This window comes from Diorhabda carinulata, chromosome 10 (genome assembly GCF_026250575.1).
Source record: "Diorhabda carinulata isolate Delta chromosome 10, icDioCari1.1, whole genome shotgun sequence".
In the NCBI taxonomy this organism is placed as follows: domain Eukaryota; kingdom Metazoa; phylum Arthropoda; class Insecta; order Coleoptera; family Chrysomelidae; genus Diorhabda; species Diorhabda carinulata.
In genome coordinates, this window is record NC_079469.1 from 1,413,435 (window position 1) to 1,435,649 (window position 22,215).

General features: G+C 30.0%; 1 protein-coding gene across 1 annotated transcript; it reads left to right on the forward strand.

Moving 5' to 3' along the window:
• Positions 1-171: 171 nt before the first annotated feature.
• Positions 172-20,496, forward strand: LOC130898887 (lysosomal acid glucosylceramidase-like). The gene is given in 9 exon segments (XM_057808479.1): positions 172-327; positions 984-1,170; positions 2,072-2,256; positions 3,797-3,868; positions 9,361-9,627; positions 16,488-16,602; positions 18,865-18,948; positions 20,093-20,118; positions 20,215-20,496. Coding segments are annotated over 9 exon segments (1,374 nt in total).
• Positions 20,497-22,215: the final 1,719 nt, after the last annotated feature.

A 22,215-nucleotide genomic window follows, 5' to 3' on the forward strand; every position in this document is an offset into this window, starting at 1 on the left:
TAGAATATAATAATAATAAATTAATGTAAAGTGCAGCTGTGTGAACTTGACTTTCTTAGACATTGCTTCAGCCAATACGAATCGTTATAAAAGGTACCACTAGCATCCCATGAGCCGATCACGCGTTTTTATTGCTCTCACTACCGACCGGCCAGATTATAATTAGTTGATATGTTTCAAGGTCATGACGGTATTGAATACACCATGGCTAGAGTTCCGATAGGAGGTTCAGATTTTTCAACACGGTTGTATACTTATGCCAACTCATCTTGCGAAGATATAGAATTGACTCAGTTCAAATTATCACAAGAAGATTTGGACTTCAAGGTTAAAACAAATTGTTTGAAGCTGTTAAAAATTTCTTCACACGTTACTCTAACGAAAAATTGACCTGCCCAGAAACACAACTTTCAAGACTTTCATCAAAATGTGAAAAATTTGTATTAGTAATTAGTAATTATCTAGACAACATAGCAGTTCAATTTGAATTCATCATTAAACATATTTTCAATTCATTTGTTAAATAAGCTAATCCTCTAGAAACAAAATATTCTAATATTCAATTAGTTTGAAGTAAAAAGGCACCATATCGTTAAAATGAGTTGACAAATCAAATTTCGACATGCACAGAAACAAAATTACTTTCCTGATCTCATTATATTCGCAAATGTACGAATACCCATTGAAAATAGGAGTCTGATAGGTGAAATTTTTATTTTTTTGTATTATTACTCATATCCAACAAATAAATTACTTAAATATATAAGATATTCCAATCATGTATCACTTAACTATTCTTATTGTTTCAAAAATTTGGAAGTTGATGAACGACTAAAGAATGTTGAAGATTTTTTGTCACCTTTCCAATAAAATTTCATGCATTTTTTTATATATTACAAAAGCTCTAGGCTTCTGCGTGATTAATTTGGTCTACAAAAACAAATAGTAAGTTACATGAAGAAAATTCTAGAAGTATACTGCAGGAACTAATAAGAGCACGACCATATAAAAATGAGAGTCTAATAGCATTTGGAAATAGATTACAATTACTAAAAAGTCAAACGATACAAAGAATTAGTAACAATTTAAATTTAAGGGAAATTGACAAGAGATGTCAAATCAATCATTGCGAAAAAACAGCCTTGAACAACTTTATAGCAGGATGTTCAGGTACCATACGCAATAATATGTACTTGAAAAAGCCTAGCTCATTAGAAGACGCTATGGCTTATGTCGACGAATTTGAGAATTTTGAAAAACTTTACGGCCAATTTTATGAGCCTAGAGTTAGATACAACAATAGCAATAATAATAATAATAATAATTTTAAAACTAATTGAATGAAAAATAGAAATAATCAATATAATAATAACAATCCCTACTATCAACAATATAATAATAATTATAACAGAAACCATTTTAACAATAATCAAAGATATAATAACAACAATAATTATAATAATGAAAGATATAATAGTAATAATAATAATTACAACTTTCCTAGTCAACCTATAAATGTAAATCCCATGCCACAAAGAAGGCAAAACTATCCGACAAATGCACAAGTTTTTGGCACCAGGAAAAATGTTTTCCGGCAAAAGCAAATACCTGTAAACCGTTTACCAAGACCAGAACCGATGTCTACGACATCGAGAAATTTTTCCGATAAACCTAGGAGACGTGTAAACATTAATAACAATTATAATAATAATAATAATGCAAATAATACTAGATATTTCCAATCGAGAAATGAACGACCAAATTTTACATCAGAAGAGTTATATAATAATAATTGTAACAATAACGATAACGAAGAAGAAGAAGAAATAATTGATTTCCAGAATTTATTTGAGTCAGACGAAAATAATGATCGAATCGTAAATTTTCGAAAAGAGCCTCGGAAAAAAAGAATCAAAAATAGAAGAAATAAATTTTACTCCTAATGATCCATTAGCATACTTTGAAAATTTCATAGAATCTAACGAATCAGACCCCAATGAAAAAATAATTGAAATAAATTTTACATCTAATAACTCATCACCAAAAATTCAAAAATTCATAAAAATGAAAGAATCGGAATTAAATGATTGTAAAGAAATAAATGAACAAGTAGAACTAGATCTCAGTAAATTATTTGATGAAGAAGAAAAAGATAAATTGAATGTAACAGGAAAGAATTCAGAAGAAAATATTATAATGGTAGGAGAAACGAATAATGATACAAAATTAGAATTAGAAGTAGAATTATTTGATAAGGTGGAATTAAACTATACAAGATTAGATAAAATAAAAATGAATGAAAATGATATTGAAGTTGAAGTAAAAGAAAATGTAATAGAATTAAATAGAGAAATAAATGGAATAAATAATGATGAGACAATGGAAGAAAATGATATATTAGAAAAAGAATATTATGTTATAAAACCTGAATTAAATACAAATATGTTGGATGAACAAAATCAAAGTAATATCATTGATAAAAGAGAAATAAATAATGAAAATGACGAAGTTGAGATTAATTATGAAACAATTAATAAAGAATTTGATAGAAATAATAATGAAATAAGTTCAAAATATTTCAATAGAATATTAAATGCTATACTAAATGAAAGTTTAATTGAAGAACTATTTTTGAAACGTAGATATTATCATTCATTAAAATGGTACGCAATTCAAGAAATTATAAAATGGATTTTTATACTAAGACCTTTCTTTCTTTATTATTATGTCATAGGAATAGATAAGATTTAGAATGAATAAAAATTAGAATAAGTGAATTACATAGAATAATTAAGATACTTTTAGAAACTAGTCAATATGAAGTACAGAAATCAAAAATGAAAAAGAAAAATATAATCGGCAAAAATATAATTGGCAAGAAATAGATATAAGTAAATTAATCAAAACAAACCTATGAGTTCAGAAGACGTAGAAAACTTTATTAATAATTGTGAATTGTGTTAAATGAATAAATATAATATAAACCCTTCAATAAAATTTGATTTAATATATCAATTTTATTAAGATAGTAAATCTTTCATATTCAACAATAACGAGAAAATGTATCTATCTATCTCTCGTTACGGTCAAGCGTATTCAATGTCAAGTGTGAATGGAACCTCAGTTGTTAATAATATATTAAATTATGTTACTCATCACGGTTTACCTTATAAAATTACAGCTGATTGTGGTTCGGAGTTCAACAACAACGACCTACAAGATTTTTGCAAACTACATAAAATTGAATTACATTATACAACATCAAAGAATAGTAACTCCAATTCACCTGTAGAACGTTTTCACTCTAGTCTTATTGAACATTTCAGATGTATAAAAGAAAATAACAAAGATTTAACACCTAATCAATTAATAAAACATTCAATATTGGCATATAATAATTCAATTCACTCTGTAACGCAATTTACACCATTTGAAATTATTAAAGGTCATATAAATAACCCCGATCCATTTGATTTAGACGATCATTTAATAATATCCAATTATATACAAAATCACAAAGAAACATCAAAATTACTATATGAAAAAATTAAAGACAGGAATGCTAATATTAAAGAAAAAATGATAAATAAGAGAAATGAAAATAGAAATTATCCATCTTCTTATGAAAATCAAGACATAGCCTATATAAAAACAAAATTCCGAGATAAAAAATTACCTAAATTTAAAAAGGCAGAAATCGTAAAAGACTCTGGTATATTATTAGAAACAAATAAAGGAACTTATCATAAAAACATAATTAGAAAACCAAAAATTAAAACAGAAAAAATTGTTACAGAATAATGAAGCTGACAACAGTATTAATATTACTACTAAGACGACTAAGACAGAAGACATAGAAATTACGGAAGTAAATAACTTGTTATTACCCATTAATTTAGGAACTAGTAATCTTATATATACTAAACACACTTTTATATATTATATAGATTTAGAATTTATTCATAAACAAATTAATAATTTGAAACAATATTATTATAGTTTAAAAAATAATTTATCTCAAGCGAACGCTACTGGCTTTTTGGAACCCTAGATTCAGATGACGAAGAAAGATACGATAATGCTATAAATGTTTTACAACAAAATCAAAAACAAATAATTCATGAAGTAAATTTACAAATATCGATACATAAAAAATTAATTGATCATTATAATAAATCGATTATGACTCTATGGACTAATCAACAAAAACTTTCTGATAATTTAGAGAAATTTCACATTTCGATAGAAAATAAAATCATAACTTTGAATAATTTTATAACATTTCACAGTACAATTTCACAGATTAATCTGGATTGTCAAAGTTTGATTACATTGATTGACAATATTGAAAACCCAATAACATTTTCTAAATTAAATACGATTCATAGTTCAGTAATATTTAGTCAAGAAATTTTACAAATGATGAAATACTTAAGTACTATTTATAATGAAGAACAAATCCCAAAATTTAACAATATTTTAACGTATTATCTCTTTCTTGGTTCGCAAGTAACCTTTTCTAAATCTAAAATAATTTTTGCTGCCCATGTTCCAATCCTTAAACCTAAAACCTATGAATTTTTCCATTTATATCCTGTAATCCAAAATCATACGATATTTATCCCTCCTCAACCTTACTTGGCCAAAAATCAAAAAGAAGTCAATTTTATTAAAGAAGAATGTCCAGCATTAGAAGAAAAATATTATTGTAAAGAAACATTTGAGTTAAAAGACAATTGTACTATTGAACTGTTAAATGGACACTCTGGTGAAAATTGTGTTGTTAGTGAAATTAATCTTCAAGAAACTATATTGGAACAAGTAACAAATAACGAACTTTTAGTAATTCCAAATTAAGAAACTGAAGTGATTTCTAAATGTGTTTCGGACCGTTATTTTAAAATAAGTTATCCATCAATTGTAAAAATTTAAAAGAACTGCAGTATTCAAATAGAAAGTGAAATTTTCTCAACTAATATACAAATCAAAAAAGGAAAATTGATAATATTACGAAAATTAAACTTCAAATTTTTAAATAATCAAATTTATAAATCTCTAAATTTAGCCAATAGAGATTTTGACAAATTATACGAAATAAATAAAATTGCTAGAAATATAAAACCAATTCATGAAATTTATAATCCGCAAAGCCATGTATCGATTGGACTATTTACTATAATAATAATAATTTGTGTAATTTTAATAACATTATGGTTAATTCGTAAATAAAAAAGTAAATTTGTAAGAAAACAAAAATTTTAATAAAAGAAGACAGAAACCATCGAATTAGAAGAAAGAAGACAACAAGACCTGAAAAATACCTCCGTCATTTTTCATTCTTAGGGATGGAGGAGGAATTACATGAAGAAAATTCTAGAAGGACATTTTTATAAAACGCAATTGTATTAAATATCGTAAACACTTCATCAGCATTTATTTTATTATAAATATGAATTATTGTAAACAACTTGGTAATGTTTATAGTTAATTCGCTTGTAACCATTCAATAATTGTAATTTTGGTATCAAATAAATTTTTAAAAATAAAATTTCATTACCAAAGTATTGTACGTATGTCATTCGAATGTTGTATTTAGCTTGAATGAAAAGTGCAAAAGTACTTGTGATGCTGCATGTGTTTCTATTTTTGATATGAGTGTTTGTGGGGAGGTTAAGTTTGTTTTCTTTGGAAAACTGGTTCAGGTTTGTTATTGAATGTTTTTTAAGGTCTCTGAGTAATCATTAACTGAAATTAAAGGTTATTATTGGAATAAGTGGGGAAATACCTATTTTATATAAACAATTTTTAGAGAAACAGTGTATCGAAGTAAGTATTGATATCTATATCTAGATATCAATATGTCTAGAATACGAAGTGAATTGCTTATATTATTTAATGTATTTAATACAAAATACATATCCTAAAAATCATGTTGCACAAGGTACTCTTATTTATTTATTCGTCTTTAGTCAAATGATGAACGTTCAAAGGAACATTGACAGGATAATATCAATAATAATCAATTTATTAGTTTATTGGTTTCCTTGGGGTGCTCTGTCCAGTAACGTTTTGGTATTTTGGTTCACACATTTTGATGGAACCTTTCTCCTTACTTATTATTCACTTATCGGGAGAAACATCTAACAATCATGTAGTGGGAGCTCATATTTTCCTAATTTTTTATTACCTCGAAAGCCTCTCACAATTGCAACAAAATATTTCCATGTTTGTAGTTAAGTGGAAAACTCTCTAAATACCTCCATCCTTCCCTTTATTTGTTTTAAATATAAAGAATACTTCCAATTTAATGTGTAAGAGTGGTAATACAGCTTTGTCGGATTGAACCAAAGGCGGATTTTTGACAATATTGCTTTCTGGTTGATACGTAACGTTTGCTGGATAATTCTTCTAAATATGGTGACATTTTGTAGCTTGTGTTCGGAGAAGTCACTCTGGAATCCACAGAGAATTGCAATGACTTTAAAGTCTTCACATATAATATAATAAAACAAAAAGTGCTTGAGTTTCAATGTTATTTCAGTGAAGCATCTAAGCTCCTTGTCTTGTTCCGTATCTATATCTTGCCTCTAGTTTCCTGGCCATCTTCTTCTTTTTCGCATTTTATCATCTAATACTTGTCATTATCTTAAATACTATATAATTAGTGTAGGAATATCACTCACATATATTTTTCTCAATTGTTGTTCATATGATCATATTCAAAGTTCTGAGAATACTCACACCGGTTCCAGAGACCGTAATTAATTTTTCACAAAAACACGTTCATTTCAAATGAATAATAAAGACAGAAATGCATAATCAGAAGTTCTTCTTCTTCCTGCTGTGTATAGGCACCTGTTTTTCTTTACGTCATTGCCTCTGCTCAGTCACCTGGGAGGTTGACTCCATCTTTTCCTAGGTCTTCCAAGGCTTCTTTGTCCTGCTGGTGATTTGTCCCTTGATATTTTCACAATTCGTTCTTCCGTCATGCGGTCAATGTGCTCATTCCATTTTATCTTTCTATCCAGTACCCAGTCATTGATGTTATCTATCCCGTATGTTCGTCTTATGTTTTCACTCCTTTCTCTATCCATTAGTGTTCTTCCTGCTATTCTTCGAACTATTTTCATTTCTGTAGTCTCCAATATCCGTTTCGTTTTAGAGGTCTCAGGTCGGGTCTCTGCTCCATACGATAATATAGGTCTGATTGCGGTCTTGTATATGCGGGCTTTTGCTTCAGTTCGAATGTGTCATTTAGGTATGCTGCTGCTCTTGAGGCTCTTGTAGCTTGGTTTCTTACTTCCGTCTCCACGTCCCCGTGTCCAGATATTTCGATTCCCAAATATTTAAATTTCATTTCCTGGTTTATTATTTTGTTATCCACCACAAGCTTACATCTGATCGGTGTCTTGGAGGTAACCATTGATTTTGTCTTTGCCGCTGATATTATCATATTGAACTTTTTTGCTGTTTTGTTAAATTGGTACAGTAGCCTTTGCAGATCGTCCTCGTTCTCCGCCAACAGTACCGCATCGTCTGCATAGCACAGGATTTTGACTTCTTTATTTCCCATTTTGTATCCTCTTAGTTTGCGTACTTGTTTTATGATTTCATCCATCACTATGTTAAATAGGAGCGGACTGAGAGAGTCCCCTTGCCTAATGCCCCTATTTGCAGGTATCTGTTCAGTTAGGTCATCATTTATTTTTGCTTGGATCGTATTTTTTGAGTATATATTTTCGATTATTTTAATGACATTATATGGTATCTGTCTATCATAGAGAAGGTGTATTATGTCTTTTAATTGTATTCGATCGAAGGCCTTCTGCAAGTCAATGAACCACATGAAGGCCGTTCGATTATATTCGATCGATTTTTCCGTTATTTGTCTTATGACAAATATTGCGTCCGTGCAGGATCTTCCCGATCTGAAACCCTGTTGTTCATCTGCTAGTGAGATACATTCATTTATTTTATTTGTTATTATCTTTGTGGTTAATTTCAGCGTTGTGCATAGTAGATTTATTCCTCTATAGTTCTCGGGCATTTTTTTATCTCCCTTTTTAAATAGTGGAATCGTATGCTATTTCTCCACTCATCTGGTATTCTGTGTAGGGCAAATATTTTTTTATTAGGGTTGTTAGTTGTTGGTTTAGCTTCTCTCCTCCATATTTAAGTAATTCGTTGGCGATGTTATCCGGACCTGGGCTCTTTCTGTTTTTTAGTTTTTGGAGTGCTGTTTCTATATCTTCCTTTTTTATATTAGTCTCATCACTTATTACTATCTCTGGTGTATTTGGCTCGGTTTCGGTCTCTTCTTCCTTATATAGTTCTTCTAAATATTTTACTTAAGTATCTCTTTCTACGTGTCTGGTTCTGATGAGTTCATTTGCTTCTGTTCTCTGATTTCTTATTAATCGCCAGATTTGTTTTTGTAACCCATAGAAGTCGCTTTCCATTCTTTTGGAGAAGGTTTCCCAGTAGTTGTCTTTCATTTGTCTCACTAGTGTTTTTGTATCGTTACGGATTCTCTTGTATTCTTTATATGCTTCTGCCGTTTGTGACGACATGTAGTTTCAGTACGCTTTTTTTTTCTTTTTGCACTGTTCTTTGACCTTGCTGGAGAACCATAATGTTTTGTTCGTTCCTTGTTTTTGTGGTCTTATAGTCCGAGTTCCAAGCGATTCACTTGCTGCTTCTATGATATTTTCTTTTAATCTCTTCCAAGTGTTGTTAATATCATCATTCTCTTCTATCGGGTTTTTATCGATTTTCCCTTTTAAACGGTTTTTATATAGTTCTTTTATGGTTGTGTCCCACATGGATTCGATGTTTATTTTTTCTGTGTGTGCTCTTGGTTTTCTATTCCTTCCCAGATTAAGTTTCATTTTGATAATCAGAAGTTGAGAAGGTATAAGCGCGTAGGCTGATCAATATCGGACTGATAGACCGAACGCGAGTTCTAAAATATGAATCGTCTAATGAAAACTCACTTTTTCATAAACACTTTTATTAAATACAACTTTTACAAGAAATTATACTCAATTAACGATTAACAATATGAATTAAGACTAAGTCAGACTGAGTTGTATAATTTTGGTTTGGTTAATTTATACAAAAAGTCTTGACGACTCGGCATCGTATGTTCCATTCAAATTTTTGTCTATCTATAGCTCTTTCACTTAGCTGAATTAACAGAATCAGCATTAGATATAAATCGGTTTTCAGTTATAAAACTGTAAGCTACCAGCACACACTCGTCTTTCTTGTTGATTCATGTTCAAAGATGAAAAAATTTCTAAGTGATAAATGAGGTATAATCAAATAATTCCTATTCTGCTCATTCAATAAATTTTGTAGATTCCATTGATCAAAAAATCCTTGGAACTATCCAATAATAACTTGAAGTTAATAGGATCAGCTTGGACCAGTCCGAAATGGATGAAATTCATTGAACCTTACGGATATTTGAGAGAAGAAATGTATCAACCGTGGACAAATTATCACTTAAAATTTTTGGATTCATATAAGGAAAATGGCATATATTTTTGGGGGATTACTACTGGCAACGAACCTTCATTAGTATTTAATTTAATTCCATCGCTACCTTTTCCAGGTCCAGCTTTGGTAAATAATATTTTAAGTAAATTTAATAAACATTTTTGGTATGAGCTGAGCTTTGCCAAAACATTCCTACACCAATAGGTTAATATTTAAAAATAAATGAATATATACAAGAACCTTAGCCTACGGACGGGGTTAAAAATTGATGAAATGCTATTAGTAATTGAATATTCAATTTGCCCAAACGACACCAAAGGAAACAAAATACAGTTAAATTTTCACTATAGTTCAATTAGGTAAAGGATGAAAAACAGTAATCCAGAAGCCAACTTTCATCAATTATCAAGGTTTGGTAATCCTCTATATAAGGTTATGTTCTGTAATTTTTGTGTTGTTTCTTTGTATAAACATTGTTACGTTGTCGTCATTTGTGTATATGTAAATCTAATGTTAATTCAACCATATCAAGATAATGAGCACTATGATATAGGGATGCACCAAAAAGTTTGAAACAATTCTATTTTATAGAACAACAAACAAATTATACTTGAAACTTAAAGCTTCAACTGTATTAATTGTGAGCAAAGTATTAACAATTAGTTAGAAAAAATGTATACCTGCCTTAAAAGAAGTTTCAGGTAGAAGTTCTCTATAGTGAGTAATTCCGGCTTTTCAGACAGTGGTTTTAAAATACAATAGGGTTACTCTATTAGAATGCAGAACATATGTAAAAATATAATTATCATGTAAAATCACCAAAATGCCATAACTTATTTCTACCACACAATTAGAACTAGCACTGAGCACTAATAACAAACAGTGGCACGAGGGACGATGTCTACTGTCAAGATTTGTATAATATAATAGGTTGAGTAAAATTCAGTGAACAAATGACATCACTGAACTCTAAGCGTAGTGGGCTACAGAGCATCAACATCTCCACAACTGTTAAGACAGACGCACCTGTACGAGGATTTGTTCGTATAAGTTCTAAGATTATATACTCGATAGATCTGCCACTCTGTATAAAAATTTGATGACAAAGTTTGATCCTAGCGACATCTCTCGAACTGGCTTCGTACCAAGAAAAACGCTTTCTATAATCAAAGATTTGATCTAAGGTTCATATCCATGTTAATTTCGCGGGAAATTTAAAAATAACTCGAGTAATTTTGAATGCTCGAAGCTAGTTGTCGCATCAAATTGTGAATGAAACAAAAGTATTATGGAAAATATGAAAAATTTGCTAACATTTCAAATTCAAATATTGTTGTTCACAAGAAAATATAAATACCTGAAATTAAAATGCTGTTTAAATGAAGTATTTTGTAAAATATTTTGGTTTCATATACAATTTATGTGAGAACCAGGTCCGACCATCTAAATTTCACAATTAAATGGTTTATATAAGATATAGGTAGATGGAATATTGAAACACAGGATGATTATTATAATTTTTATTTTGTTTTTGACATTTTAGAATTATATCTACAAATAAAAAATTTTCCTTTACACTTTAGCAGGCTTAGGACTGTCAACGGTGAGATGTTGGCGTTTTTAAAAAATGTTTCTGTTTATACATGGTACATACAATGGTATATAAAAAACTGATTTTATAACCATGGTTAATTAATGATTACCGTTGTCTTACATGCAGCTTTCCCTATATTTAACATATGCCACATTCATCACAACATCATAGTCTTTATATTGTTGATCTTTGCCTTTCAAAATTTTATTAATAATACCTATGTAATGAAATATGCATATGTTAAAACTGATATTTGAAAACATATCTACATAATCCTTATGATCTGAACAAAATATTGAGGAAGTGTCTGTCAAATCCTCCAAACAAAATATTTGTTTCTTTATGCGTAACGAATTGCTTAACTTGGGCAAGCTTTTGGGGATTTTATCAGAAAAACTTTTAAAAATATCACAGAATTTTGCTGAAGGTGCACATAAAATATCTTTTTTATGTTCCCTAGAATATATTAATGAATTTGCCTTAATTAAATCGTTTGACAATATTATATTTTTACACAAGTGGCATTTGAGACTTTTACATAATTTCTTAGCTACTAAACCTGTCACATAAGGAGTGACAAGATCTAATCCTGTATATTTTGAGCTTCTATTGAATGGTTTATAAATTGGGACATTGACTATTGGAGGAAATACCAATTCTTTTCCTCTGCATAACTTTTCACTAGGATTCATGAGGTTTATTGTCACAGTAAATATAAGTACTTACCAGGTAAATGTAGAGTTGGCAGTGAAAGTTTTTTAAACCTGCCATTGGGGTTTCTACAAATTGGTTCAAAATGAATATCACATATTCTATGTGATGATAATACTGTATCTGCAAGCATTAACTTGGGGTTATTTATTCTTTGCAACCAAATTCTGCAAACGTCTTCATTCCTAGGAATGGAATGTCTATAAAAAAGTAAAATAAGGATAAAATCATTCAACATATTTAACCATTCAACAAAATGATTTCCTAAATACAAATTAATGAAGTTAGGAAGAAAAGAGTTATTCTCGTATAGATATGAACTTGATTTCAATTTAAATATTTTTATGTTGAAAATAGTAAATATTACTCTCACCTTATTGCTTGCTTATTCATGCATCCTGGTACACAGCAGGCCTTTATTCGTTTACTCATATTGAGTAAGTAAACACGACAGCACAATTCGCAACAAATAATAACTTTTAAATGCACAAAAATACAAATAGCTAATAAACAAACAATATCAAACACCTTTGCAAAGATTTTATACACGTTTACAAGAATAGAACTTGTTCATTCAATAATCTTGGTTGTTTCTCGATGCATGATTGCAACTTTTCAGAATTAGAATCCAAATTGACAAACATTTAAAAATAAAACACCAAAAAGTAAGCTTTTAGATGTAAACCGGCAACAAAGATGGCGTTGAAAATCGTCCTGAACTTCTCCTATTCCAGTGCACAGGCCTATAGTATTTCATTTATATGGTTAACATCAACAATTTGGTAAAACTCTTTTAATAAAAATATTAATATACGGGGTGCATAAATTTCAAAATCCAAAGTTGATACAACCCATACTAGAGAGCTGATTTTTTGCAGGGTAGCTAGGATTTCATATAAGTAGGTACATATTTATGTAGTACACAAAGGTAACATAATATTTAGTCTATCAACTGGGTGACCTCTTAACTAAATTCAAATTACACTTTATAACTGGTTTATATCAGGAACGATAGTATATTCACACTCGTGTAACGTCTATAGCAGAATATTTGATTAAAACTATGAAATTGCAGCAGAAAGTCCTGTTTTAGAGTGAAACCGATTCAAAATCTGAACTATCTTCACCAGTATTTATTATTACTGGTTCAATATCTATATTCACCAAATATATTTTTCTAGTAAACCAATCTTCAATTGTTTTTTCGGTGTGTTTAACACAATTATCCCAAACACTTTTCCAATGCCTCTTTCCACAGAGTCAAAACCATTTTATCTCCGCATTCGTCTCTATTAATATACATATAATATGTCTTTTCTGAATAAATTCAGTTCTTTGGAAAGCGCGAAACAGGAAGAACTTAATTTTTTAGATAAGGGGGCAATATGTAACTCCCATATCAAGGAATTGTCCCCAACGAGCCCTAAGAATTTTACAGATTCAATGACGTCAATAGTGGTGTTGTTTAACAAAAAAGGCTGCAATGTATTTTTATATGATAAAACTTTGGTTTTAGAATCGCACCGTGATTTAAAGGTGATTAGGGTGATTGTCCTATGAGTTGCCGTGAGATTTTACCACTGATGTCTAGATAGGCGATGTCGTTTATAAAAAGACAAAATAGGACCTAGTACTGAGCCTTGGGGCACTCCACATTCTATTGGCTTTCAAGATGACATCGTTGTATCAACCCTTACAAGCTGACTTCTGTTGGTAAGGTATGACTTGAACCATGCGAGAGGTGTTCCCCTGAAACCGTTGTACTGCAATTTGTTGATTAAAACATTATGCTTAACACAATCAAAAGTTTTGGAAAAATCAGAAAAAGTTTTTGCAGTGGAGTGATGGCTGTTAGGATAGAGTACACATTATTAAGGAGGGAGAATATAGCATCATTTGTGCATTTATTACTTAAAAACCTAAATTGATGGGTAGTAAGTATTTTATAATTAAACAGAAATGATAAAAGCCTCTTTTTGACCAATCTTTCTATTATCTTAGGTAACGTGGGAAAGAGTGCAATTGGGCAATAATTCGATGCTTGATTTTTATCGCTTCCCTTATGCAGAGGCATAATTATAGCCGTCTTAAGGCAATTGTGAAAAGTACCATTTTAAAACGAAACGTTAGTTTTTAATATAAGTCGATTACTTCCAGATGAGTATTTATTTTGATGTTATTAATTGTACTGCGAAGCTCTGAATTTTATACATTTATGTAGTAATTATTGAGGTTATTAGATGAAGTGGAGATTGTGATCGATGAAGAAAGCTTATTTCTTAGATCATTCACAATGGATCATGTTTCTTTAGAAACCTTACGAGAATTGGCGAGTCTCCTATTATTATAAATATCTTTGGCAGCCAATTGTTTGTTCCGGCGTATTCAGAGGCGTTAAAGATCCATTGGTTTTGCTAATTTCTAAGCTATTTTGATATGATTTATTGCAATTTTGAAATGTTTTCTGATTTTTCAAAATACCTCAAAATATGTTACTATCGCAAATACGATTATACATATTGGATCCATCTAAAATCCGAAGTGATAAATTATGGATTTATTTTTAAATATAGTTTTTTCACTTCGATACACTTGATCAATTGATGTTCCAACTTCTTTATTCTGTCTCAAAAATATGTATTCTTGGGTTCTGTTGTATCTAGGAGCTCCTCATTCTATTGGTATACATAACGTAGCAGTTCGTCGCCAAACTCGATCAATTTGGCTGTGACAAGGACGAAGTAGTGAGTCAGTTTTCTCCTACTCGTCGTAGAATCGGCGGCTCGATATTTCGGCATAGTACAGCTCTGTGACCGTTTGGCTCTTATCTAGGGAGTCAGTCGATATCGATCACACCTTGTGAATCTCAAAACATCAATTTTCTGGAAGAACAATCTTTGCTTTCTTTGGAGCACGTTTGCCATGTGAGATCCTCTATTTCGACTGTTAAATGTTCTCTGGTGTGTTCCAATGGAACCACTCTTTCGTCGACTGTCACAAAATAACAGAGATTCCTTTACTTATATACTATCAAAACCACTCGTACCTTCAATACGACGGTATACCAATACGAGATACTAAATTTTTATTACTTTATCGTTCGTGATAAACGTTTTTGGAGCACCTAGACATGTTTAATGGAAAACCAATGTGCGATCAGATTGAAACTCGTTGTTATCAAGGGTAACCTTACTCAGTTTCCAAAACCTCTTTGATTTTACTCCGCTATTTTCCTTTCATTAACAAGAATCAATTTATCGACCGTCACTGCTCTTTTTTCATTTTTCTGACATCTGTGCAAATGGCGGCTTCCACACGCGATGAAACCAAAAACCAATGGTCCAATGTGGTTGAAACTTCCACAGTAGCCATTTACTAGAGTAGACAATAGTTTCAAATTAATATTTTTTATATCCCGAGTACTACTAACTGAATTCTGTCTTTTCTATTATATCACTATTATTTTTATTTGTATGTTTGTTCTTATATTTATTGTACTATTCTTGTTATGATACCTTACTGTTATATGTATATATCTTATTACAAATAAAGAAATAGAACTTAAGGAACCATGAAATATCAGAAAAGCATAAATTCAATTATAAAGATTCAAAAATTCAACGGAATCTAATACACGAAAAAGGGAATTTTTAGAAATGGTTCACATTCATAAGAACGAAAAAGCTATAAATGATAAAAAAGATCTAAATAATTTAAGTAAAATGTATATTTCTATTTTGTAAATTCTAATGAAACTACAAATAATTTGATTGATTACTGCTATATATTTGAGATGTAGGGATAAAGGAAAAATTCATTTTTCTTATTAGAATAAAGTTCTAAGTTGATTTTATTTTTATTTTGGTATTCATAATGAAGGTAATCTATAGATGAATATAAATAAGCAAATTGTCAGTGACAATATCATATTTTGATAAAGACTTGAAGAAAAGTCGAAGCATCAAAATTTGTCTTTCTTGTAAAAATTATCAGAAAAAAACTAATTTTAAAAGAGAAGAAATCTAAAATCAAGAACATTTAGAGGTCTAAGAAATAAGAAATTAAAGAAATTACAATTTTCATTATCTATTCTATACCATCTGTATCTTCTTGTCTGCTTTTTGGATCTTCTTTGCCTACCCCCTCTTCATATGTATTTTGCTTTAATAGTTTTTTGCCCCTTGTTATGCTATTTTCCTCGATCATTTTCCTTCACCATGATCTTCTAGCTCTTTTTATGTCATCTAATCATTCATTTGATTAGTACCTTTTGAATTCTTCGACATTTTCAATAGTTTCAGCTCCTTTTCCACTAGTATATCTAAATTGGGATTTCTGGAACCGTTGTTGTTATTCATATTGAACACACTGTTTACACTATCTGAACACACGTTTCGATAACAAATTTATCGTCTTCAGAGACTGAAGGTAAACGCCTTGTAGGTCAACTCGAAGGTGTTATTCGTAACCAATAATTCTCGAAAAAAGTGGCCTTAAACTAAATGTTAAGACAGTCCGAAATTATTTTCGTATGTTAATGCCATGTATTAATATTTTAAATACATATTTTTATATAAAAACTCAATTTTAGTTATTTTCTTCAATCTATGAGTTTATCAATTTTAAAACTCCACACGTAGACCTTTATTTCATTTTTTAATAAAACTAATTGTTTTTCCAGTCTATATGGATAGCAAACAATTTTGGACCAGCGATAAGGAATTCAAATTACTCGAATATAAAAATTCTAACACTCGACGATCAAAAACATATGTTTACCATACTTTACAGATCAGGTGAGTATCACATAATGTTATATACAAGGTGATTCATTAAGAATGTCCAATCTCTGAACTGTACCTAGATTCCAGACCTCAAAATATGATGTTTCTGCTCAACATGCCTTATGCAAATATTGCTAGTTTCCGAGATACGGGGTGTTCAAAGTTTAAATTTAAATTTTGATTTTCGCAATAATTTTTTATGTTTTCGCAACTTCTCTTTGAAAATTGGCAATTTTACGTTTTTTGGCATGAGGAATCTTAATTTGCACTCTAATTTAACATTATTAGTAATGTTAAAGGGCGCTAGTTACACTTGTTTGTGTTAATTAAATTAAAGTAAACTTTTTTGGACTAAACATACAACTAAAATAATAAAAAAATATTATAAAGCGTTAAATTCTACAAAAAAAAGTTACTATCCTTTGATTCGTGTAACTCAATCGGTTAATGAGTTATTTGCTTCTAAAAAGTTCAATAAATTTTAATTTTCTCATAAATAAATTTTATTATTCCTTAAATATGTAACAATAAAAAATTTGTAAACAAAAATAAAAAACTTCAAAGCAAATGCTCAAAATGCCCACCATTTACTATACACTTTATGATCCGCTTTCGTAAAGATCTATTAATATCAAAATCACAATCGTGAATTAAGCCGTGTTTAATTTTTCGTTTTTTTTTTTTAAGTAGGCTTGTGTCACTTTTAAACAGTTTGTGTAAAAGCAAAAATTGGATAATAATAAGAATAAGTAATACATTAGTATACCCTTTTATAAACAATTTAATAATTAACAAGTGTAATAGTTATTTATCAAATAATGCCTAGGCATAACGATTTTTCTAATAATGAGATGCGCGATATGAAATGTGTGTTTGCTCAGTTAAATTATAGTGGTCCAGCTGCGGCTCGAAGATATTCACAATTATACCCAAATCGAAGTCAACCCAATTACAAACTGTACCGAAATCCTTACAACCGTTTAGGTGAAACGGGCTCTTTACGCTCAAAAAATGAGCACGGTGCTACAAAAAAAATCACTACCGATTAAGAAGATGAAATTTTAATTTGTGTTACGGAGAATCCATATATCAGTACTCGCCGATTAAGTCTGCAAACAGGTATAAGCCAATCATCTATTTTTAGAATACTGAAGAGGGAAAAATTATCAATACTCTCCTGTTCAGAATTTATTAATTATTTATTAAAGATTTACCTAAGCGTCTACAATTTGCTAATTTTTTTTCAAGATAAACAAAATGTTAACCCAGATTTTCTGGATACAATTCTTTTTACTGGTGAGGCAACATTTACCAGACGAGGAATATTTAATTATAGAAATAATCATTTGTGGGATTCTGAAAATCCACATGCTATGAGGGAAACACATTTTCAGCACGAGTTTAAGGTTAACATTTGGTGTGGTGTAATATGTGGGTATTTAATAGGTCCTTTTGCACTGCCAACCAATTTGCAAATGGTTTCTTCGGAATAACTTGACATGCCGCCATCGTTCTATTAGAGCAACGCAGAATAGTAAATTCTGAAAACCAGCTTTTGTTTGCCACAAGTGTTCCAACGTTTTTCTACACCTAAATATGCGGTTGATACGTTCAAATCACATGTTTTGGAGACCTCGTCAAGAAAAAATAAAAATGCTTCGACAATTGGTTAAAACGCATGTAAAAATGTACTGATCTTAATGGAGAATATTTTGAAAAACAATAAAGCCATATCTAATTATAAATATTTGTTTTTATTTGTCTATTTCAAAACTTAAGTAGCAACCGTCATAATAACAATATATAAATTAACATATAGTGATATTACTTAGTAACAAGTTTCTTTCCGTTTTGTTGACGGATAAATACACAACACGTACACTACGACACTAAGATCTGTCAGGCAGATCACACGGAACATGCTTTCTCAGCCTTCCCTGAGTAGGAGATCTCAATAGAGGTTCAATAGAGCGATTGTGTTGGGGTGCGCATACTTTAGGGAAAAGTGAAATATTTCTTCTTTAATTGACTTCATTTGGGTCACAAGTAGTAACGCTATGCTGGGTACTTTTAACTGAAATTTCGTTAGAATTGTTACAGTTGAGTTGAATTAGTGCCACATAGTTGAATACCATAGCTATGGTGATTTTAAGTGCGATTTTGTGTAGTAGCAGCTTGTTTCTGATTATAAGTTGGGGTCTTCGATTTGTAATTATACAGTTTACTTAGTTTTTGGCCCAGGTGATTTCCTTGATTAGTATGAGTGTTTTCCAGATTATTCGTCTGTCCAGATGAATTCCAAGGTATTTTGCTGCAGAAGATGCCCGCTTAACACTACAGTTGAACAGATCCCTCTTCGTTGGGTGTAGGTAATATGAACAGATTTATTTTGATTCACTTCAATTTTCCAAGTTTTTAACCACGAGGAAATAGTGTCCAAGTTTGTTAGGGTTAAGACAACTTAATTTGGGCGTGCATATACTCGTGATTTTAATACTAGTCATAAAATGTTAACTTCTGTTACCATGTGCCAACTCGTAATAGTGGTTGTCAAGAAAATTAGACAAAACGTGACGGAAGATTATACAGCTCGGAATTTTAATTATAAACCTAACCCACACTACGTTATCTGTTGGTAGAATGAAGAACGGGGAACGCATTCATTATTTTATTTTGACAAAAGATGGTGGCAATAATGGGGGTAGAATTTTAATCAATTGGAAGTGTGCATTTGATGTTATATGGAATTTACAAATTACGGTTTCCACAAATTTTATATTTATAAAGTTATTTTCTATAATGAATCCGTCACGAGCATCATGTACTCGAACTACTTTTTCGTTTACCTGAAATATCCTCGTCTTTATTAGACGCAGCCTTATCTCAACGGATTAAAAAGCGTCAGGGAGTTGTAGCTTAGCCCTTGATTTTATTATCGTTGTATCAACGAAGTATTTATTTTACACATATTTCTATTTTTAGAGCGGTTTCACACTGTATCTTTGAACAATTATACAAATAATTCTGGGAATTACTCTCCTTAGAGAGTATTTTTTCAAGAAATGCAAATTCTGTAGCAGTCGTTCATTTATTTTCATAATTTGACCTAGTAGGTTATTTACCTTGTTGATGACGTTCTTTCTCTCTTTCTCTATTTTATCCACTTCGTATATAAAATTTGTTCATCATCCAACCTAATGAAATTTTATTGAAATAGTTTTTGATTGTGCTGGCTTCATTTTGCGTCTTGTGCTTAATTGTTGATTTGCATTTTTTTATTTTCCGATAATTTGTAACTTGATATCATTCGCTAAAATAATGACCGTAGTTATAAATAATTGAAATAAATTAATTATTTGTTACATGACATTGTTTTTTCACAGCTATGAAGCCGAATTTTATTTATCAGTGTTATCCACTAGTAGTAATGTATATTCCTATTAATTCTTAGGGGTATTGCCATGGGAACCGGCAGCTCTATTGGGATCATGGAGATGAGGAGAAGAATACGCCGTTGCTATACTGGAGGTTTGTTGACGTCTCTTTTTTTCCTACTCTCTTAAAACAATATGTCTGATTATCCTCCACATACGTATCACTGATATATTTTCTGTGATTTGATAGGTTCTCAGACATTGGGTTCTATGTGGGATCGAAAGAAATTTGGCATTGAACGAACAAGGTGGATCGCACATTCAAAACAATTTCGTAGATGCACCTATCATAGTTAATGCGACATTCGGAGAGTTTTACAAGTAACCAATGTACTATGCGATTGGATATTTTTCGAAATTCACCACACCTGGTTCTGTGTTGATTGATGTTTCACCATTTGATGAATCTGTGAGCACCGTTGACTTTAAAAGACCCGATGGCGGTATCTTAATTAATATTATCAATTTGTAAGTAAAACTCTTAATCTCAATAACAGTAATCACAAATTTTATACCTACATTTCATTATTTTCTATTAATAGTAAAGACGCATGCTACCATACGTGAATTTGTAGTTGTTTAGTTGTTTATTATGTTGGAAAGAGCGAGAACTAACATTTATTGAGTTCTAATGAAAAGAATTTGATTTGATTCCTCCCAACAGCCTCTCTTTTTTTTAATTTTGACATTTTTAGCCATCGAATAGTCTTCAACGCATTTTATCATTTGCTTTTATTCTGTACATTGCTATTTTTTTTTTCTTCAAAGTGGTGAAATTCACTTTTTATTTGAAATTTTGCTGAAATTTTATTGAATACAGACGTCAATAAGCTAAGTGTGTATGTTTTAACAATTTGTTTGACATATTTATTGGTGTTAGTATTTCGTATAATGTATGCAATCTAATAGAAAATAGGTGCCAAAAAAAATTGGACTTCAAAATAAGAACATGTGCGACAAATTTTAAATTTCATCGCAATATAGTACCGATACACATTACAATAAATTTCATCAAAATTTCCTTGAGAGATCTTATAGTAGATTATACCATAAAATTTTATCCCCGTATGGATACTTTAAGACAAATTTCATGTACAATTCCAATAGTTTTAGAGTTGCAGCTCAAAATATTGCAATAATCTTGGATTTAACCCAGTATAGAATTATTTACGTGCTGGCATGGATATTTCACGTGTTTCCATCAAAATCAAAAAGAGGAATTATGGATACCAATAGTAGAAACTTCTTGTAGATCTCAACTATTTTTGAAAAGGAGAAATAAAATATATACCCGTCCAATAATTTTGAAATTATATATATATATATATATATATATATATATATATATATATATATATGTATATATATATAATATGTATAATATTTATATTGATCTATAGATTACCTTCATCATAAATATCAAAATAAGGATAAAATCAACTTAGAACTTTGTTCCAATAAGAAAAATTAATTTTTTCTTTGGTTTCCCCATCTCAAATATATAGCGGTAATCAATTAAATTTATTAGAATTTACAAAATAGAGCTATAAATTTTACTTAAATTATTTAGATCTTTTTTATCATTTATAGATTTTTCGTTCTTATGAATGTCAACCATTTCTAAAAATTCTCTTTTTCGTGTATTAGATTCTGTTTCAAGAATTTTTGAATCTTTATAATTGAATATTTGTTTTTTTGATATTCCATAGTTCATTAACGCAGTATTTTTTTATCATATTGATGACCTTTTAGTCTATTTTCTGAATACTGAGATGTCTGCTCTAGACAGCATCACAATTAGTACAAGGCACTTGATATATAATATTACTTCTTTTGTTTTTTGGTGTTTTAGATTTTAATTTAGTGAAATATTTGGATAATGTATTATGTCTTTTATGACTTATACTGATATCATATTTATTAGAATAATTTGATAGTTGTTGGCAATGTCCTTGTACATATGGTAACGAAAAATGTTTTATATTTTGATGTTTCGTTTCAGTTTTGTTTTTAAATTGATTTCTTGAATATGTTATTCATCATTTTTTCCGGTTAATTATTTTCTTTCAATGAAGTTTTTGCTTTTTGAATAGCTAAGCATCTAAATTCAGGATCTTACAGTTGGATGGATCTATCAGCCAAGCTTATTATCACTGATCTTTTTTGTTCTTATGTTATTGTTAATTTTATA